The sequence below is a fragment of the Carcharhinus amblyrhynchos genome, chromosome 1 (assembly GCF_965287045.1).
Source record: "Carcharhinus amblyrhynchos chromosome 1, sCarAmb.v2.hapA, whole genome shotgun sequence".
In the NCBI taxonomy this organism is placed as follows: Eukaryota; Metazoa; Chordata; class Chondrichthyes; order Carcharhiniformes; family Carcharhinidae; genus Carcharhinus; species Carcharhinus amblyrhynchos.
In genome coordinates this window covers 4,999,416-5,019,170 of record NC_137324.1, presented here as the reverse complement: position 1 = coordinate 5,019,170, position 19,755 = coordinate 4,999,416, and the positions used below count along the sequence as shown (strand labels likewise).

The window sequence follows — 19,755 nt, the reverse complement described above, 5'->3', positions numbered from 1 at the left end:
TGCTCCTATTTCTTATGTTCTTATGAATTGTAACCCCATATGCCTCTATTCCCATCCCATTCACATTGCTGTAAAGACGCCCCTTAAAGGTCATTCTCATATCTGCCTCTGCGACCTCCCCCGGCAGTGAGTTCCAGGCACCCACTACCCTCTCTGTGTAAATAAACATGTCTCATACATCTCCTTTATACTTTGCCCCTCGCATCCAAAAGTCATGCATCCGAGAAATTGCCTCAAAGTGAGTGGAGGATTGACAGGTGCTCACGTCTTGACGGCAGCCCGACCATGTTGACAGCCCGCATCTCCCCTTCACTTGACAGTTCCAGCTTCCGCTCCTCAAAGGGGGTGAGGACCTGGAGATCTGGTTCACCATCCCCTGTCTTTGCCCTCTCTCTGCTGTCATGGTTGATCTTCTGCTATGGAAACAGAAGGAGCCATGAAAGTAATGATGACATGACTCTTGCAGAGTATCATGTGGTGGCCCTTAGAGGGCAATCGCAGTGGGGCTGTTGTGGTGGGGGGTGGAATTGGAAGGAGATGCTTGGAGATCAGGGGCTGGAAACATGCAGGGTGCTGGGGGTGGGAGGATCTGGGTGTGATTTGGGGGAAGATGCTAGATGGGGTTAAGAAATCACCCTTGCTGCCTTGATGAGGCCATTGACCTTCTTTGTGGCACTGCTTCCCATTTCAGAGGGCCAGTGCCCTGACACTCACCGTGGTGGTGACTGCCCCCCAGGCCACATTGCCATCCGCCCTGCTGGGTCTGCGTCCTCCTGGGTGTCCTACCTCACCTCTGCTGCATCTAGTAGCCTCCACAGGTCACTCTCAGATAAACGGTGGGGGGGCACACTGTCCTGGAATGATGCCTGTCTATTCTTGAGTTTTTTATGGAACTGCCCCTCATTAGGGCAGATCAGTTGCAGGCAGTTTGGCAGAGCATTCCAGCAAACTACATGCAGTTTGCTTGTTCGCATTGAGGGGAAGGCAAGTGAGCACTTGAGGGGTGCTGATGGGGAGCTGGGGGGGGAGGAGGATTAGTGCCTCAATGATTGGGGACGGGGAGAGAGAGGATGGTGTCACACAGCCATCGGAGTCTGGAGGAGATGGGGACCTTATACAGGAGGGTCCGGGGTGGGAGGGGAGCGGGGATCTCTCTGCATGAGATCAGTGGGGAGGATGAGAGGTCCGCTGCCACTCTGCCTGAGACCGGTCAGGGGAACAGGGTGGAGTGGCGCGAAGGGGTTGGGGAGGGGGGTGTGGTTAAGGGGGTCAGTAATGCTATGGATATGGGACAATGTCTTTGGAGGTCAGGGGGAGGTATTATCTAGCCCGGGAGCAATGTGGCAGGGCAACTGCGTTCTATCAATTTTTGTCTGTGTGTGTGCAGTTGGGGGTGCTGATCAGAGCTACAGCGTTTCGGGCACAGACTTGTGCAGCGCGATTTGGAATTGCTGATATTTTTTCAGGCAGAGTGCATATGGGAGCCCCTGAGAATGGGTCTAAAAGTCGGTTTCTCGTCTGCCCAGCACTTCAAATCAAAATGGTAAAATAGAGCCCACTGTCTCTTGCTCATCTGGAGAAATGATTTTTGAATTCTTTACCTCTTGGATTTGAGAGTTGCCTATGCACAGTATTCCTGTGAGTCTTACTCTGTGGTTCAGGAGGGGGGCCTGGGCACTGCTGGCCTTGACTCATCAGAATGAAGCTCCTTGGTGAGCCTAGCACCTCCACAGCACTCTTCTCTGCTTTTCCTCCTGCCGCATTCAGTGCACATCATGTGTACCTCCTTTGGAAAAGTCTTGAGGGTTCAGTGAAGGATTAAGATAATTGCAGTGAGGGCTGTGGGTTCCTATCTCAAATCAGCATTTGTGGTTTGCCCAGCATCCGCTTTAACTGGGGAGTTGGCATGATTAAGACAAGGGGTCATTGCAAGCAGGTCGATGATTGGAATAATTGGGATTAATCTCACATGAATACTCTTTTAAGGTTGAAGGCTTCTCATCAGGGACAAGCTCGAGAAGAGGCAGATGTGGCATGGACCAGTTTCATTTCTATCCTCTGTTTTTCCATCAACTCTTAATAATACTTTTTCTGTCTTTTTGACAGGCGCACAGTCTGCTGAAGATGTTTGTTATCAAGTTACAAATGGCGAAGGAAGTAGCTTTGGGAACTGTGGCAAGGACGAGGATTCTAATTATGTGAAGTGCAAGCCTGAGTAAGTTTGTCAGAAAATTTCAGCTTGTTTAGAATTTCCAGTAGTAATGTTGGAATTTTATAATTGAAATTATCATGCTATTTTGTATTGGTTTAAATTATGATTTAATAAACCTATAATTAAGTATCATTTGGGGAAATCAGTCACAATATTTAAAGTTTTGCAACATGAGATTTTCTTTAATGGCTCATTTGAACCATCTGCATTCTGACAATTGGTGCATGCGCAGTGACCCGCTCAGCACTTTGCTGCTGGCTTCTCTAGTGGAAATAAGCCTCACCCACTGATTTTAATGTGATTCACGCTAGTGCACTCTGCAGTGCTCAGGGTATGGGAGACTCATTTTGAAACTCCCACTGAAAAGACCAGAAGGATTTACTCCAGTTTTGACGCAAATTTGACACTGAGAATTCTTTTGCGAGAGTTGCTGTCCCCCCCCCCCCCACCCCCAACTTTTACTTTGCATCTAGGAGGAACGTTATACATGATCACAAGAGTGTGCTGATGGATTTTTAACACAAAAAATAAAACATTTATTAAACAAAAATATTACATCAGCCAAACAAGTTGAAAAGATTTCTTCCCAAACACAAGAAAATGATTTGATTATTCACGGGAGATCTCATTGAGACGTATAAGATGCTGAATGGGATGGATAGGATAGAGGTGGAGAGACTCTTCCCGCTCAAAAAAGACAGTAGGACTAGGGGGCACAGCCTCAAGATAAAAGGGGGGCGGTTTAGAACGGAGTTGAGGAGGAACTTCTTCACTCAAAGGGTGGTGAATCTCTGGAATTCTCTGCCCGTTGAAGTTTTTTTAATATCTAAATATCTAAATATTTTTAAGACGCGGGTTGATGGGTTTTTGATAAGAGAGGGGATTAAGGGTTATGGGGAGAAAGCGGGAAAGTGGAACTGAGCAGTGACAGATCAGCCATGATCTTATTGAATGGCGGGGCAGGCTCGAAGGGCTAGATGGCCTACTCCTGCTCCTATTTCTTATGTTCTTATGTTCTGTTCCTTTGCCCCAGCAGCATCGCCAGGGAGGGGGATGCAGTGTTGCAGGGTCAATAATCCAGAGACCTAGGGTAATGCTTTGGAGACCTGGCTTCAAATCTTACCATGACAGATGACGCAATTTAATCTCTTTAATTTGATTTATTATTGTCATATGAATTAGTGTACTGTGAAAAGTATTGTTTCTTGCGCACTACAAAGCATACTGTACATAGGGAAGAAAAAGAGAGAGTGCAGAATGTAGTGTTACAGTCATATCTAGGGTGCAAGAAAGATCAACTTAATGCGAGATTGGTCCATTCTAAAGTCTGATGGCACCAGGGAAGAAGCTGTTTTTGAGTCGGTTGGTGCGTGTCCTCAGATTTTTGTATCCTTTTCCTGATGGAAGAAGATGGAAAAGAGAATGTCTGGGGTGCATGTGATCCTTAATTATGCTGGCTGCTTTGCCGAGGCAGTGGGAAGTATAGACAGAGTCAATAGATGGGAGGCTGGTTTGTGTGATGGACTGGGCTTCACTCACAACTTGTAGCTTCTTGTGGTCTTGGACAGAGCAGGAGCTATACAAAGTTGCGTTATAATCGGAAAGAATGCTTTTTATGGTGCATCTGTAGTTTTAGCAGACATGCCAAATTTCATTAGTCTTCTGAGAAAGTAGAGGCATTGATGGGCATTATAGTGTTGGCATGAGGGGATCCAGGATAGGTTGTTGGTGACCTGGACACAAAGAAACACGAAGCTCTCGATCATTTCGACTTTGTCCCCATTGATGTAGATAGGAGCATATTCTCCACTACACTTCCTGAAGTCGATGGCTATCTCCTTCATTTGTTGACATTGAGGGAGAGAATTGTCGTCACACCAGTTTACCAGATTCTCTATCTCTTTCATTGATTGAGATCTGACCCACTACAGTGGTGTCATCAGCAAACTTGAAAATCAAGTTGAAGGAGAATTTGGCCGCACAGTAATAGGTGTACAGGAAGCATTGTATGGGGCTGAAGATACAGCCTTATGGGGCACTGTTGTTGAGGATGAATGTGGAGGAGGTGTTGTTGCCTACCCTTACTGACTACAGTCTGTGCATTAGGAAGGCTAGGATCCAATTGCAGAGGGAGGAGCTGGGCCCCAGGCCACGAGGTTTGGAGATAAGTCTTGTAGGAATAATGGTGTTGAAGGCTGAGCTGTAGTCGATAAGCAGGAGTCTGACACAGGTGCCTTTCTTATCCAGGTGTTCCAGGATTGAGTGTAGGACCAGAGCGATGCTGTCTGCTGTGGACCTATTGTAGCAGTAGGCGAACCATGGTGGATCCAGGCACTCTGGTAGGCAGGAATTAATTCGTGCCATGAGTAGCCTTTTGAAGCACTTCATAATGTTGGATCAGAGCAACCGTACGATAGCTATTAAGGCACACTGCATGGCTTTTCTTTGGTACTGAGATAATGGTTGTCTTCTTGAAGCAGGTAGAGACCTCAGATTGGTATAAAGGAAGATTGAAATTGATTTTCAGACGGCGTTTGATAAGGTGCCGCACAAGAGGTTATTACAGAAGTCGGTGGCATGGAGTTGGGGGTAGGGTGTTAGCGTGGATAGGGGATTGGCTGTCAAATAGGAGGCAGAGAGTGGGGGTCAATGGGTGCTATTCGGATTGGCGGTTGGTGACGAGTGGAGTGCCCCAGGGGTCGGTGCTGGGGCCTCAGCTATTTACCATTTATATAGATGATCTGGAGGAGGGAACCGAGTATATGGTGTCGAAATTTGCTGATGACACCACGATTGGTGGAACGGCAATTGTGCGGAGGGCGTGGAAAGTCTGCAGAAGGATCTAGATAGGCTGGGCGAATGGGCCAGGAACTGGCAAATGGAATTTAATGTTAGCAAGTGTGAAGTTGTCCACTTTGGTAGGAATAATGGTAGGAAGGACTATTACTTACATGGCGAAAAATTGCAGCATGCGACGGTGCAGAGGGACCTCGGGGTCCTTGTGAATGAATCGCAAAAACCCAGCTTGCAGGTGCAGCAGGTGGTCAGGAAGGCGAATGGGATGCTGGCCTTCATAGCGAGGGGGATTGAATATAAAAGTAGGGAGGTCTTGCTGCAACTGTACAGGGCACTGGTGAGGCCGCAGCTGGAGTACTGTGTGCAGTTTTGGTCGCCACACTTACGCAAGGATATTTTGGCCTTGGAGGGAGTGCAGAGGAGGTTTACTAGGCTGATTCCGGAGTTGAGGGGGTTGAACTATGAGGAGAGGCTGAATAAACTAGGCTTGTACTCGTTAGAGTTTAGAAGAATGAGGGGAGATCTCATTGAGACGTATAAGATGTTGAATGGGATGGATAGGATAGAGGTGGAGAGGCTCTTCCCGCTCAGAAAGGACAGTAGGACTAGAGGGCACAGCCTCAGGATAAAGGGTTTAGAACGGAGTTGAGGAGGAACTTCTTCACTTCAAAGGGTGGTGAATCTCTGGAATTCTCTGCCCGTTGAAGTGGTGGAGGCTGCCTTGCTAAATATATTTAAGACATGGGTTGATAGGTTTTTGATAGGCAAGGGGATTAAGGGTTATGGGGAGAGGGCGGGAATGTGGAACTGAGCCACGACAGATCAGCCATGATCTTATCGAATGGCGGGGCAGGCTCGAAGGGCTAGATGGCCTACTCCTGCTCCTATTTCTTATGTTCTTATGTTCTTATGAAATGTCTGTAAGTGTCCCGTCTCCGAGGATGCAGCGAGTCTGGGAAAAGTTCCATTGACTTTGGGAGGACTCTAAGATCTCACCAGCAGAATGCCACCCTGAGAGGTTTTACCCCTGTCTGGGGAATCAAGACCACAGGGGCTCAGTCTCAGGACAAGGGGCTCATCATTTAGCAAATATAATTCATTTAACACCGTAGCTTATAGCTCTGTATGTTATGTATTCCCGATCACGTCACTTTTCCCCAAGTGTTCTCCAAGAGGCGCATTAATTTTACGGTGATTTACCATTGACATTCAATGGCATTGTCATCATTGAATTCCACATTATTAACATTCTGAAGGTTACCATCGATCCAAAATTTAATTGCATTAGCCATATAAATAATGGCTACCAGAGTAGATCAGAAGTTCTATGACAAGTAACATACCTCCTGACCCCCCAAAGCCTGTCCACCATCTACTGGGCACAGGTCTGGAGTGTGATGAAATACTCTCCATTTGCCTGGATGGCTGCAGCTCCAACAACACTCAAGAAGCTCAACACCATCCAAGATGAAGCATCCACATGATTGCTACCTCATCCACAAACATCCACTCCCTCCATCACCAATTAGATTCTTAATTCCAGGTGTTTTATTGACAAGATAAAGGCAGGTAAAATCGCTGACCCCAATGCACCTCTCCTTGATAAGTTCTACTCATGTATGCCCATTTTGAGCAAGAGGTCAGCGAGAGCATGCCCTCCACTGGGAAGCCTCAGATGAACCTTTATTGAAGTCACTATTGCAAATGACAGAACAGTCTCCTCAAAAGTCAGCCCGTGGAAAGCAATTGGCCTGATTGGAGGGCCCGAATAAGTACTCAGGTCCTGCTCAACGATGACCATGAAACCATTGTTGATTATCGTAAAAACTCAACTGGTCCTTTAGGAAAAGAAATCTGCTCTTCTTAACCTCGTCTGACCTATATGTGACTTCAAACCCACAACAATGTGAGTAATTCTTCACTGCCATCTGAAATGGTTGAGTAAGCCATTCAGTTGTATTCAAAGAAATCATAGAATCTCTGTAGTGCAGAGGGAGCACTGACTCTTCCCCGCCCTTTCCATGCAACCATACACATTCACCATGGCCAGTCCACCTAACCTGCACATTTTTGTATTGTGGGAGAAAACCAGAGCGCTCGGAGGAAACCCACGCAGACACAGAGAATCATGCAAACTCCATGCTGTCACCCGAAGCTGGAATCAAACCCGGTCCCTGGAGCTGTGAGGCAGCAATGCCATCCACTGTGCTGCTGTGCTGTGATATTAATTTATTGACTGGGGTAGCTTGGTAGCACAGTGGTTAACTCTGCTGCCTCACACGCCAGGGACCCGGGTTCGATTCCCAGCTTGGGTCGCTGTGTGGAGTTTGCATGTTCTCCCGTGTCTGCGTGGGTTTCCTCCCACAGTCCAAAGATGTGCAGGTTAGGTGGATTGGCCAGGCTAAATTGACCCTTAGTGTCAGGGGGACTAGCTAGGTAAATGCATGGGTTATGGAGATAGGGCCTGGGTGGGATTGTGGTTGGCGCAGACTCAATGGGCTGAATGACCTCCTTCTGCACTGTAGGATTCTATGGTCTGTGGATTTTGACAATAAGAATTGGAAAACTTCCAATTGTTCATGTCATGTTGACCTTTATTGCAAGAATATTGATGTTAAAGAAGAAGGAAGTCCTGTACAGGACTTTGGTGGGACCACCCCTGGCATACTGTGGACAGTTTTTATCACCGTACCTAAGAAAGATGCTTGACTTGGAAGTTGCAGAGAGTAGATACTCTGGATTGGTTCCTGAATTGAGCGGCTGACCTCAGTTTTGAATGTAAGGAAAGTAGGCCTAGGGAGTCTCACTGAAATATATTCAATTGTGAAGAGGATTGACAAGGGAGTCAGTGAGCCCAGAGTTACCCGTCCCTGAGGATGCAGCAAGTCCGTGAAAAGTTCCATTGACTTTGGGAGGACTGGAAGATCTCACTAGCAGAATGGCACCCTGAGAGGGGTTTTACCCCTGTCTGGAGAATCAAGACCCCAGGGTTCAGTCTCAGAACAAGGGGCTAATCATTTAGTCAATATAAGTCAAAGAACAATACAGCACAGGAACAGGCCCTTCGGCTCTCCAACCCTGCACCGCTCATGCGCCCAACTAGACCATTCGTTTGTATCCCTTTATTCCCAGTCTGTTCATGTGGCTATCTAGATAAGTCTTAAACGATCCCAGTGTGTCCACCTCAACCACCTTGCTTGGCAGTGCATTCCAGGCCCCCACCACCCTCTGTGTAAAATATGTCCCCCTGACATCTGTGTTGAACCTTGCCCCCCTCACCTTGAACTTGTAACCCCTTGTGTTCATCACCCCCGATCTGTCACATCTTCTCTGGAGTCTTCAACATATCATTGATGAAGACGAACATCTCGCCAGGGCCATCCCCACATCCCCACTTCTTACCTTCAGACAACCATGCAACCTCAAACAGACCATTGTTTGCAGCAAACTACCCAGCCTTCAGGAGAACAGTGACCACAATACCACACAACCCTGCCACAGCAACCTCTGCAAGACATGCCGGATCATCGACATGGATGCCATCATCACACGTGAGAATACCATCTACCAGGTACATGGTAAATACTCTTGCAACTCGGCCAACATTGTCTACCTGATACGTTGCAAGAAAGGATGTCCTGAAGCATGGTACATTGGGGAGACCATGCAGACGCTACGACAACGGATGAATGAACATCGCTCGACAATCACCAGGCAAGACTGTTCCCTTCCTGTTGGCGAACACTTCAGTGGTCACGGGCATTCAGCCTCTGACCTTCGGGTAAGCATTCTCCAAGGCGGCCTTCACGACACATGATAGCGCAGAGTCACTGAGCAGAGACTGATAGCCAAGTTCCGCACACATGAGAACGGTCTCACCAGGGATCTTGGGTTCATGTCACACTATCTGTAACCCCCGTGACTTGCCTGGGTTTGCAAAACTTCATTTACCATACTGTCTGGAGACAATACACATCTCTTTAACCTGTGATCAGTGCTCCTTCCACACACATTGTCAGCCACTTTAGGACTTGAACAGCAGGTTAGGTGTAAAGATTCGCATTATAATCAGTAATCTCTAAACTGTCTGTGCTTTATATGCTCTGTCTGAGGCCAGAACTCTCCATTCACCTGAAGAAGAGGGAATCCCCTCGAAAGCTAGTGAGTTTACTATCAAATAAGTCGGTTGGACTAAAACCTGGTGTTGTCAGACTTTTTACTGTGCTGACCCCAGCCCAACGCTGGCATATCCACATCATCACCCTATCTATGCCCTTCATAATTTTATACACCTCTATTAGGTCGCCCCTCATCCTCTGTCTTTCCAGGGCGAACAACCCCAGTTACCCAATCTCTCCTCATAGCTAAGGCCCTCCATACCAGGCAGCATCCTGGTAAACCTTTTCTGTACTCTCTCCAAAGTCTCCACATCCTTCTGGTAGTGTGGCAACTAGAACTGGACGCAGTATTCCACCCATGGCCTAACCAACATTCTATACAGCTGCAACATCATATGCCAAGTCATTTAACACTGTAGCTTATAGATCTGTATGTTCTGTATTCCCGTTCACTTCACATTTCTCCAAGTGTTCTCCAAGAGACACATCAATCTTAAGGTGATTTACTATTGATATTCAATGGCATTATCATCATTGGATCCCACATTACCAACATCCTGAAGGGGTTACCATTGATCCAAAATTTAATTGCATTAGCCGTATAAATAATGGCTACAAGAGTAGGTCAGAAGTTTGGAATTTTATGGCAAGTAACTCACCTCCTGACTCTCCAAAGCCTGTCCACTATCTACAAGGCACAGGTCAAGAGTATGATGGAATACTGTCCACTTGCCTGAATGGCTGCAGGTCCGTCAACACTCAAGAAGCTCAACACCATCCAAGACGAAGCAGTCCACATGATTGCTACCTCATCCACAAACATCCACTCCCTCCACCACCAACAAGTAGTGACAGCAGATCTCCAAGATGCACTGCACCAAAAATCTTTAGGCAGTCAGAGGGAAAAGCAACACACATTTCAAACCATGTAGCAATAATAACCATAGCAAATGAAGAGTGTTGAACATAAGAACATAAGAAATAGGAGCAGGAGTAGGCCATCTAGCCCTTCGAGCCTGCCCCGCCATTCAATAAGATCATGGTTGATCTGTCGTGTCTCAGTTCCACACTGCCACCCTCTCCCCAAAACCCTTAATCCCCTTGCCTATCAAAAACCTATCAACCCGTGTCTTAAATATATTTAGCGAGGCAGCCTCCACCACTTCAACGGGCAGAGAATTCCAGAGATTCACCACCCTTTGAGTGAAGAAGTTCCTCCTCAACTCCGTTCTAAACCGCCCCGCCTTTATCTTGAGGCTGTGCCCTCTAGTCCTGCTGTCCTTTCTGAGTGGGGAAGAGCCTCTCCACCTCTATCCTATCCATCCCATTCATCATCTTATATGTCTCAATGAGATCTCCCCTCATTCTTCTAAACTCTAACGAGTACAAGCCTAGTTTATTCAGCCTCTCCTCATAGTTCAACCCCCTCAACTCCGGTATCAGCCTAGTAAACCTCTTCTGCACTCCCTCCAAGGCCAAAATATCCTTGCGTAAGTGCGGCGACCAAAACTGCACACAGTACTCCAGCTGCGGGCTCACCAGTGCCCTGTACAGCTGCAGCAAGACCTCCCTACTTTTATATTCAATCCCCCTCGCTATGAAGGCCAGCATCCCATTTGCCTTCCTGACCACCTGCTGCACCTGCAGGCTGGGTTTTTGCGACTCACGCACAAGGACCCCGAGGTCCCTCTGCACCGTCGCATGCTGCAGTTTTTCGCCATGTAAGTAATAGTCCTTCCTACCATTATTCCTAAGTCAGAATTGTTTCTGTGTCCGCTATAGGGATATATTATGTGGGAAAATCCAGTGTAAGGGTGGAAATCCGATGCCGATCCGAGGTGGAAACCTGCAAATCTTGGTCTCCAAAATGGTTATAGATGGTGTGACGTATGAATGTCGTGGGACAGATGCTTCTTTTGCTGATTCCAGCAGCCCAGACTTAGTCAAGGATGGAACCAAGTGTGGAGACAACAAGGTAATCAATTCACATTGAGTATAATTCGCATTATATTAGCACAAGAGGAATTTGTATGCTTCCACTCTATTCATTTCCTCCCAGTATACTTGACAGTACTCTCCCTTAATCTCGGAGTTTCAGACATGTAATGTTCCTCAATCCTTCGATGAACTTTCACTTATTGTCTTACGCTGATACATTTCCCCCTGCACAACTTCATAGACATTACTGTTCATTCCATGTTGCACACTACCCATTCCTGTTTCCCTCTGACTTCTTCCTCTGTCTTCCTTTCTCCTTCACTCCTCCCATTCACTTACCCATCTTTGCCTTTTAGTCTCTCTCCTCTAGCCATGCCCATTCACTCTCTCTTTTACTCTCTTCCCTTCACTCTCTCTCTCTCCTTCATTCTCTCTCCTAATTACTCTCTCTCTTCTTCACTCACTCCTTCACTCTCTCTGTCCTTCACTATTTATTTCTCTCCTTCACTCTCTCTCTCTCCACTCTCTCACACTCTCTTTCCTTTACACTCTCCTTCACATTAACAATTTGGAAGGAGGAACTGAAGGCATTGTTGCTATGTTTGCAGATATTTGATTTGATTTATTGTCACATGTATTAACATACAGTGAAAAGTATTGCTTCTTGCACGCTATACAGACAAAACTTACGGGTCATAGAGAAGGAAATGAGTGAGTGCAGAATGTAGTGATACAGTCATAGCTAGGGTGTAGAGAAAGAACAACTTCATGCAAGGTAAGTCCATTCAAAAGTCTGACAGCAGCAGGGAAGAAGCTGTTCTTGAGTCAGTTTGTACGTGACCACGGACTTTTGTATCTTTTTCCCGAAGGAAGAAGGTAGAAGAGAGAATGTCCAGGGTGCGTGGGGTCCTTAATTGTGCTGGCTGCTTTGCTGAGGCATTGGGAAGTTTAGACAGTTAATGGATGGGAGGCTGGTTTGCGTGATGGATTGGGCTACATTCACAACCTTTTGTAGTTCCTTGCGTTTTGGGCACAGCAGGAGCCATACCAAGCTGTGATACAACCAGAAAGAATGCTTTCTATGGTGCATCTGTAAAAGTTAGTGAGATTCATAGCTGACATGCCAAATTTCCTCAGTCTTTTAGAAAGTAGAGGTGGTGGTGGGCTTTCTTAACTACAGTGTCGGCATGGGGGTCCAGGACAGGTTGTTGGTGATCCAGACACCTAAAAACTTGAAACTCAAATACAAAGATACAAAGATATGTAGAGGGACAGGTAGTATTGAGGAAACATGAGGGCTACTGAAGGCCTTAGACAGTTTAGGAGAGTGGGCAAAAAAGTGGCAGACGGAATACAATGTAGAAAAGTGTGTGGTTGTGCACTTTGGAAGGAGGAATGGAGGCATAGATTTTTTTCTAAATAGAAAAATGCTTAGGAAATCAGAAACACAAAAGGATTTAGGAGTCATTGTTCAAGATTCTCTTAAGGTTAACGTGCAGATTCTGTCGGCAGTTAGGTAGGCAAATGCACTATTAGCATTCATGTCGTGAGGGCTAGAATACAAGAGCAGGGATGTACTTTTGAGGCTGTATAAGGCTCTGGTTAGACTACATTTGGAGTATTGTGAACAGTTTTGGGCCCCATGTTTAAGGAAGGATTTCTGGCCTTGGAAAGGGTCCAGAGGAGGTTCACAAGAATGATCCCTGTAATGAAGAGCTTAGCATATGAGGAGTTGCTGAGGATTCTGGGTCTGTACTCATTGGAGTTTAAAAAGATGAAGAAGGATTTGATTGAAACTTACAGGATATTGCAAGGCCTGGATAGAGTGGGCGTGGAAAGGATGATTCCACTAATAGGAAAAACTAGAATCAGAGGGCACAACCTCTGGCTAAAGAGACGACCCTTCAGAACAGAGATTAGGGGAGTTTCTTCAGCCAGAGGGCGGTGAATCTGTGGAACTCTTTGCCGCAGAAGGCTGTGGAGGCCAGGTCATTGTGTGTCTTTAAGACTGAAATAGATAGGTTCTTGATTAATAAGGGGATCAGGGGTTGTGGGGAAAAGGCAGGAGAATGGGGATGAGAAAGATATCAACCATGATTGAATGGCGGAGCAGACTTGATGGGCCGAGTGGCCTAATTCTGCTCCTATGTCTTGTGGCCTTATGGTCTCTGTCCTTCACTGTCTCTCACTGTCCTTCATTCTGTCTCCCCTTCACTATTTCACTCCTTCACCCTCTCTTCTCTCTCTCCTTCACACTGTCCCCTTCATACTCTCTCTATCTCCCGCTCTCTCATTCAACACTGTCTCCCTTTCACTCTCTCTCTTTCACTCTCTCCCCATCTCTCTCTCTTCTCAATCTCTGTCTCCTTCACTCCCTCTTCCTTTCACTCTCTGTTTCACTTTCTCTCTTCTTTACCCTCTCTCCGATTCACTCTCTCTCCCATTCACTCCCTCCGTCTTTCACTTTCTCTCCCCCTTCACTCTCACTCTTTCACTCTCTCCCTCCTTCACACTCATTCTTTCGCTCTCTCTCCCATTCACTCTCTCTCTCTCCTTCACTCTCTCTCCTGTTCATTCTCCATCTCCACTCTCTCCCGCTCTCTTTCTTTCACTTTCTCTCTCTCTCTTTCACTCTCACTCTATCACGCTCTCTCCTTCACTTTCTCTCTCCTTTACTCTCTCTCCCATTCACTCTCTCTCCTTCAATCTCACTCTTCCATGTTCTCTCCTTCACTTTCTCTCTCCTTTACTCTCTCTTCCATTCACTCTCTTCCCTTCACTCTCTCTGCCCTCTCTCATGTTCTCACTCACTCTCCTTCACTCTCATTCTTTCATTCCCTCTCTCCTTCACTCTCTCTCCCATTCACTCTCTCTCTCATTCGCTCTCTCTCTCTCTCCCATTCACTCTCTCCTTCACGCTCTCCCTTTCACTCTCTTCTCCTCCCTGTCTCTCCTTCACTATCTCCCCTTCACTCTGTTCTCTTCCTTCACTGTTTCTCTTGTTCACTCTCTCTCCCATTCATTCTCTCCTTCACTCTCTCTTCTCATTCTCTTTCCCTCACTTGCTCCCTTAACTTTACTCTCCTTCTCTTTCACACTCTCCCCTTCCCTCTCTCTCTCCCTTACCCTCTCTCTGCCTTTCACTCTCTCTCCCCTTCTGCCTTTCCACTTCGCTCTCGCCTTGACACTTTCCTCCAATTGCCAAAGGAATTTTGAGTGCCACTCTGTTGTTGACAACATCTTTTATCACTTTGCTGATATTGAGAGTTGAATGATAAAATGCTTATAGGCTGGGTTAGATTTGTCCTGTTTTTGCTGATGGGACAGAGCTGGGTTGTTGGGTAGATACAGTAAAAAGTCTGACAACACCAGGTTTTAGTCCAACCTATTTATTTGATAATATTCTCACAAGCTTTCGAGGGGTTACCCTCTTCGTCAGGTGAATGGAGAGTTCTGGGTAGATGCCAGTGTTGTAGTCGTATTGAAACAACTTGGTTTGGGTTAGCTCAGGAGCATGTACTCAGTATTACTGCCAGCCTGTTGCTATGGGCCATCGGCTTTGCTCTATGTGACAGCCAGTTCTGGATGTCACATGGAAGAAATTAAATTGTTGAAGATTGGCATCTGTGATGCTGGAAACATATGAACACGCAAATTAGGAGCAGGAGTAGGCCATTCGGCCCCTCGAGCCTGCTCCACCATTCAGTAAGATCATGGCTGATCTGATTGTAACCTCAACCCCACTTCCTGCTGACCCCCGAAAAACTTTCACCCTCTGGCTTATTCAGAATCTATCTACCTCTGCTTTCAAAATATTTAAAGTCTCTGCTTCCGCTGACTTTTGAGAAAGTTCCATAGACTCATAACCCTCTGAGAGAAAGCATTTCTCCCCATCTCTGTCTTAAATGAGTGGCCTCTTACTTTAAATAGCGATTCCCAGTTTCAGATTTTCCGACAAAAGGAAACAGCCTCTCCACATCCACTCTTCAGGATATTAAAGCTTTCAATCAAGTCGCTGTCTTTTCTAAACTCCAGAAGATATAAACCTAACCTGGGTAAGACAACACACCCATTTCAGGCATTAGTCTAATAAACCTCCTCCGAACTGATTCTTGCAAATTGCTTGTGGGATCAGGAAAATTACAATCCCTAGAATTCCCTACAGTATAGAAGGGGGCGATTGCTGTGGCTCTGGAGTCACATGCAGGCCAAACCAAGTAAGGACGGCAGATTTCCTTCCCTAAAGGATGTTAGTGACCTCGATGGGTTTTTCCGACAATCAACAATAGTTTCATGGTCATTGGTAGATTTGAAATTCTAGATATTTTTTACTGAATTCAAATACCACCATCTGCCGTGGTGAGATTCGAACATCAGTTGAATTTCTGGAGTAATAGTAATATTATTGGCAATAATATTCCCAATCGTCTACATAACATACTATCCAATAACTAACGTTTTTAACCCTTTCATAGGGAAAATGGTAAAAGCCATCATTGAAGCTGTTATGAAAGGACACTTGGAAAAATTCAAGATAATCAAGCAGAGTCAACATAGTTTTGTGCAAGGGAAATTGTATTTAACCGATTTATCATGATCTGGAGGAGGGAACCGAGTGTAGGGTGTCGAAATTTGCTGATGACACCAAGATTGGGGGAACGGCAAATTGTGCGGAGGGTGTGGAGAGTCTGCAGAAGGATCTAGATAGGCTGGGCGAATGGGCCAGGAAATGGCAAATGGAATTTAATGTTGGCAAGTGTGAGGTGGTCCACTTTGGTAGGAAGAATGGTAGGAAGGACTATTACTTACGGGGCGAAAAACTGCAGCAGGCGACGGTGCAGAGGGACCTCGGGGTCCTTGTGCATGAGTCGCAAAAACCCAGCTTGCAGGTGCAGCAGGTGGTCAGGAAGGCGAATGGGATGCTGGCCTTCATAGCGAGGGGGATTGAATATAAAAGTAGGGAGGTCTTGCTGCAGCTGTATAGGGCATTGGTGAGGCCGCAGCTGGAGTACTGTGTGCAGTTTTGGGCGCCGCACCTGCGCAAAGATATTTTGGCCTTGGAGGGAGTGCAGAGGAGGTTTACTAGGCTGATACCGGAGTTGAGGGGGTTGAGCTATGAGGAGAGGCTGAATAAACTGGGCTTGTACTCGTTAGAGTTTAGAAGAATGAGGGGAGATCTCATTGAGACGTATAAGATGCTGAATGGGATGGATAGGATAGAGGTGGAGAGACTCTTCCCGCTCAAAAAAGACAGTAGGACTAGGGGGCACAGCCTCAAGATAAAAGGGGTGCGGTTTAGAACGGAGTTGAGGAGGAACTTCTTCACTCAAAGGGTGGTGAATCTCTGGAATTCTCTGCCCGTTGAAGTGGTGGAGGCTGCCTCGCTAAATATTTTTAAGACGCGGGTTGATGGGTTTTTGATAAGAGAGGGGATTAAGGGTTATGGGGAGAAAGCGGGAAAGTGGAACTGAGCAGCGACAGATCAGCCATGATCTTATTGAATGGCGGGGCAGGCTCGAAGGGCTAGATGGCCTACTTCTGCTCCTATTTCTTATGTTCTTACGTTCTTATGTTCTTATCAGAGTTCTTCAAAGAAGCAATAGTACTGTGGATAAAGGGGAATGGTGGATGTTTCCAGAAGATATTTGATATTCACCAAGGTGATTTTGGAAAATAAGAGCTCATGGTGTAGGGGACAACATATTGGTAAGGAAAGAAGATTGATGAGCTAACAGGAAACATAGGCATAAATGGGTCGTTTTTTGAGTGGCAGGATGTGACAAGTGGTGTGGCACTGGGATCTGTGCTGGGGCCTCAACTTGTCCAGTTTATCATTTGGATGAAAGGACTGATGGTATAGTTGCTAAATTTGCTGCTGACACAAAGATGGATAGGAAAGTAAATTTCAAAGAGAATATAAAGAAGCTCAAAAGGATCATAGATAAGTTAAGTGAGTGGGCAACAATTTGGTAAATAGTCTATAATGTGGGCAAATGACAAATTTTCCACTTTGGCAGCTCGAATAAAAACAAAGCATATTATCTAAATGAGAATCTGCAGAGGTCTGAGATGCAGAGGGATCTCGGTATCCTAGTGCATGAATTACAAAAGGTTAGAATACAGCTAAAGCAAGTAATTAGGAAAGCTAATAGAATTTTGCTCTTTACTGTGAAGGAGAAGTAGGGAGGTTATGTTTCAGTTGTATAGGTCATTGGTGAGACCACATCTAGAGCATTGGCCTCCTTATTTAAGAAGTATGTAAAGGCATTGGAGGCAGTTTAGAGAATGTTTACTAGACTGCTACCTGGAATGGGCAGGTTGTTTTACGAGGGGAGTTGGAATCTGGCTTTGTGCCTGCTGAGGCGATGAGTAAGAGGCGACCTGATTGAAAAATATGGGTGGGGATTCTCCCGGCTCACTATGCTGTTCAAGCAGTTGGGAGACATCAGCCTTTGCGATGTTGACGACTGGACTATCGTTCCCCCCGCCCCACCCATCCCCCTCTTCCTCCTGCTGTGAGTGGTTCCCAGCAGTGGAGTTTACAACTTCTTACCACTAGTGGGTTACAGGCGTCCTCAGCCCGCTGGTGGCAACAGAGATCATTGAGGCCTGCCCAGGAGGTTGGGGGCAAGGGGAGATGCCCCTTGAGCAATGTCAGCCTGGCAGTGCCAGCCCAGCACACTGCACTGACCAAGGGTCAAACTGGCACTGACCACTGGGCACCAGGCAGTGTACCAAGGAGGTGGAGCCAGAGGAGGCAGGGCTTCCTGGAGAGAGGGGGTAATCGATGGGTGGGAGGACCTGCTGACACTCTGCAGTGGGAACGGTAGGAGAGGGAGGGAGGAGAACGATTGGGGCTGCGCATTGCCTGCTCAACACTATGCTGCCTGACTCTAGGGCAGGAATTAGCCTGCTCCCTACTTTCCAGAGTGTATCACACTTTGGCACTCTGCATTGCACAGAGTGTTGGTGATTTGTTCAGGTAAGTCTGCCCAAAAAATGGGCAGGAAATACTCGTCTCCCTGGCCATTGAGCACTTAGTTTTGTTTTGCGAAAAGCCAGGCCATAAACTGCTGAGGGGTATTGGTGGGGTGAATGTGGAGAGGATACTTCCTCTTGTCAGAGAATCGAAAACTAGGAGTCAAGGTTTCAAAGTGAAGAGTTTCACTTCGCTTCTCTATTGCATAATAATCAGCCGCAGGTTTCCTTGCTCATCTTAGACCTCATTGACCTGATGCCATGAGGCTATCAAACTTAGTGCATCTAACTTTATCTAAACTCACTGCGCAAAAGAAGTTGCAGCTGTGCACTCTATCAAGTTACAAGCAGCTCCACCTCTCTCTGCCACTGCTCCCCCATCTCTCTCCGAGTCATGTACTGCCCAACAAATTCTTACTCCATAGCCCGTTCTTTTTGCCGATGTCACACGCTTTGTAAAGCTCCCTCCTTAACTCATTCTATAATTACTCCCTCTCATTCACCCTCAGTCGATAATTCACTCTCACTAAAACATCACTCTTTATAATCCACTCTCACTGAAACCTCACTCTGTAATCCATCTTCACTGAAACCTCACTCTATAATCCACTCTCACTGAAACCTCACTCTATAACCCACTCTCACTGAAACCTCAACTCTGGTGCGGCCGCACTTGGAGTACTGTGTGCAGTTCTGGTCCCCACATTACAGGAAGGACGTGGAGGCTTTGGAGAGGGTGCAGAGGAGGTTTACCAGGATGTTGCCTGGTATGGAGGGGAGGTCCTATGAGGAGAGACTGAGGGATTTGGGGTTGTTTTCGCTGGAAAGAAGGAGGCTAAGAGGGGATCTTATTGAAACATATAAGATGATTAGAGGTTTAGATAGGGTGGATAGTGATAGCCTTTTTCCTCAGATGGAGAAAGCTAGCATGAGGGGGCATGGCTTTAAATTAAGGGGGGCTAGTTATAGGACGGATGTCAGGGGTTGGTTCTTTACCCAGAGGGTGGTGAGGGACTGGAATGCCCTGCCTTCTGCAGTTGTAAATGCGCCTAGTTTGGGGGCGTTTAAGAGATCTGTGGATAGGTTTATAGACGAAAAGGGATTGGTTTAGATTAGTGGGTCAGTGTTTTTTTTAAAAAAACTGGCCGGCGCAACATCGTGGGCCGAAGGGCCTGTTCTGCGCTGTAATGTTCTATGTTCTATGTTCTAATCCACTCTCACTGAAACCTCACTCTATAATCCACTCTCACTGAAACCTCACTCTGTAATCCATTCTCACTGAAACCTCAGTCTATAATCCACTCTCACTGAAACCTCACTGTATAACTCACTCTCACTGAAACCTCAGTCTATAACCCACTCTCACTGAAACCTCACTCTATAACCCACTCTCACTGAAACCTCACTCTATAACCCACTCTCACTGAAACCTCACTCTATAACCCACTCTCACTGAAACCTCACTCTATAACCCACTCTCACTGAAACCTCACTCTATAACCCACTCTCACTGAAACCTCACTCTATAACCCACTCTCACTGAAACCTCACTCTATAACCCACTCTCACTGAAACCTCACTCTATAACCCACTCTCACTGAAACCTCACTGTATAATCCATCTTCACTTAAACCTCACTCCGTAATCCACTCTCACTGAAACCTCTCTCTATCATCACTTTCACTGAAACCTCACTCTGTAACCCACTGAAAC

The 19,755-nt window shown here is 46.4% G+C and overlaps 1 protein-coding gene across 1 annotated transcript in view; it reads left to right on the top strand.

Moving 5' to 3' along the window:
• LOC145348502 (disintegrin and metalloproteinase domain-containing protein 12-like) overlaps nt 1-19,755 on the top strand; it is a 200,291-nt gene that overhangs the window by 103,217 nt on the left and 77,319 nt on the right. The window contains exons 15-16 of the mRNA XM_080196694.1: nt 2,107-2,215; nt 10,909-11,101. Coding sequence (XP_080052820.1) covers nt 2,107-2,215; nt 10,909-11,101 — 302 coding nt within the window. The remainder of the gene's footprint in view (nt 1-2,106; nt 2,216-10,908; nt 11,102-19,755) is intronic.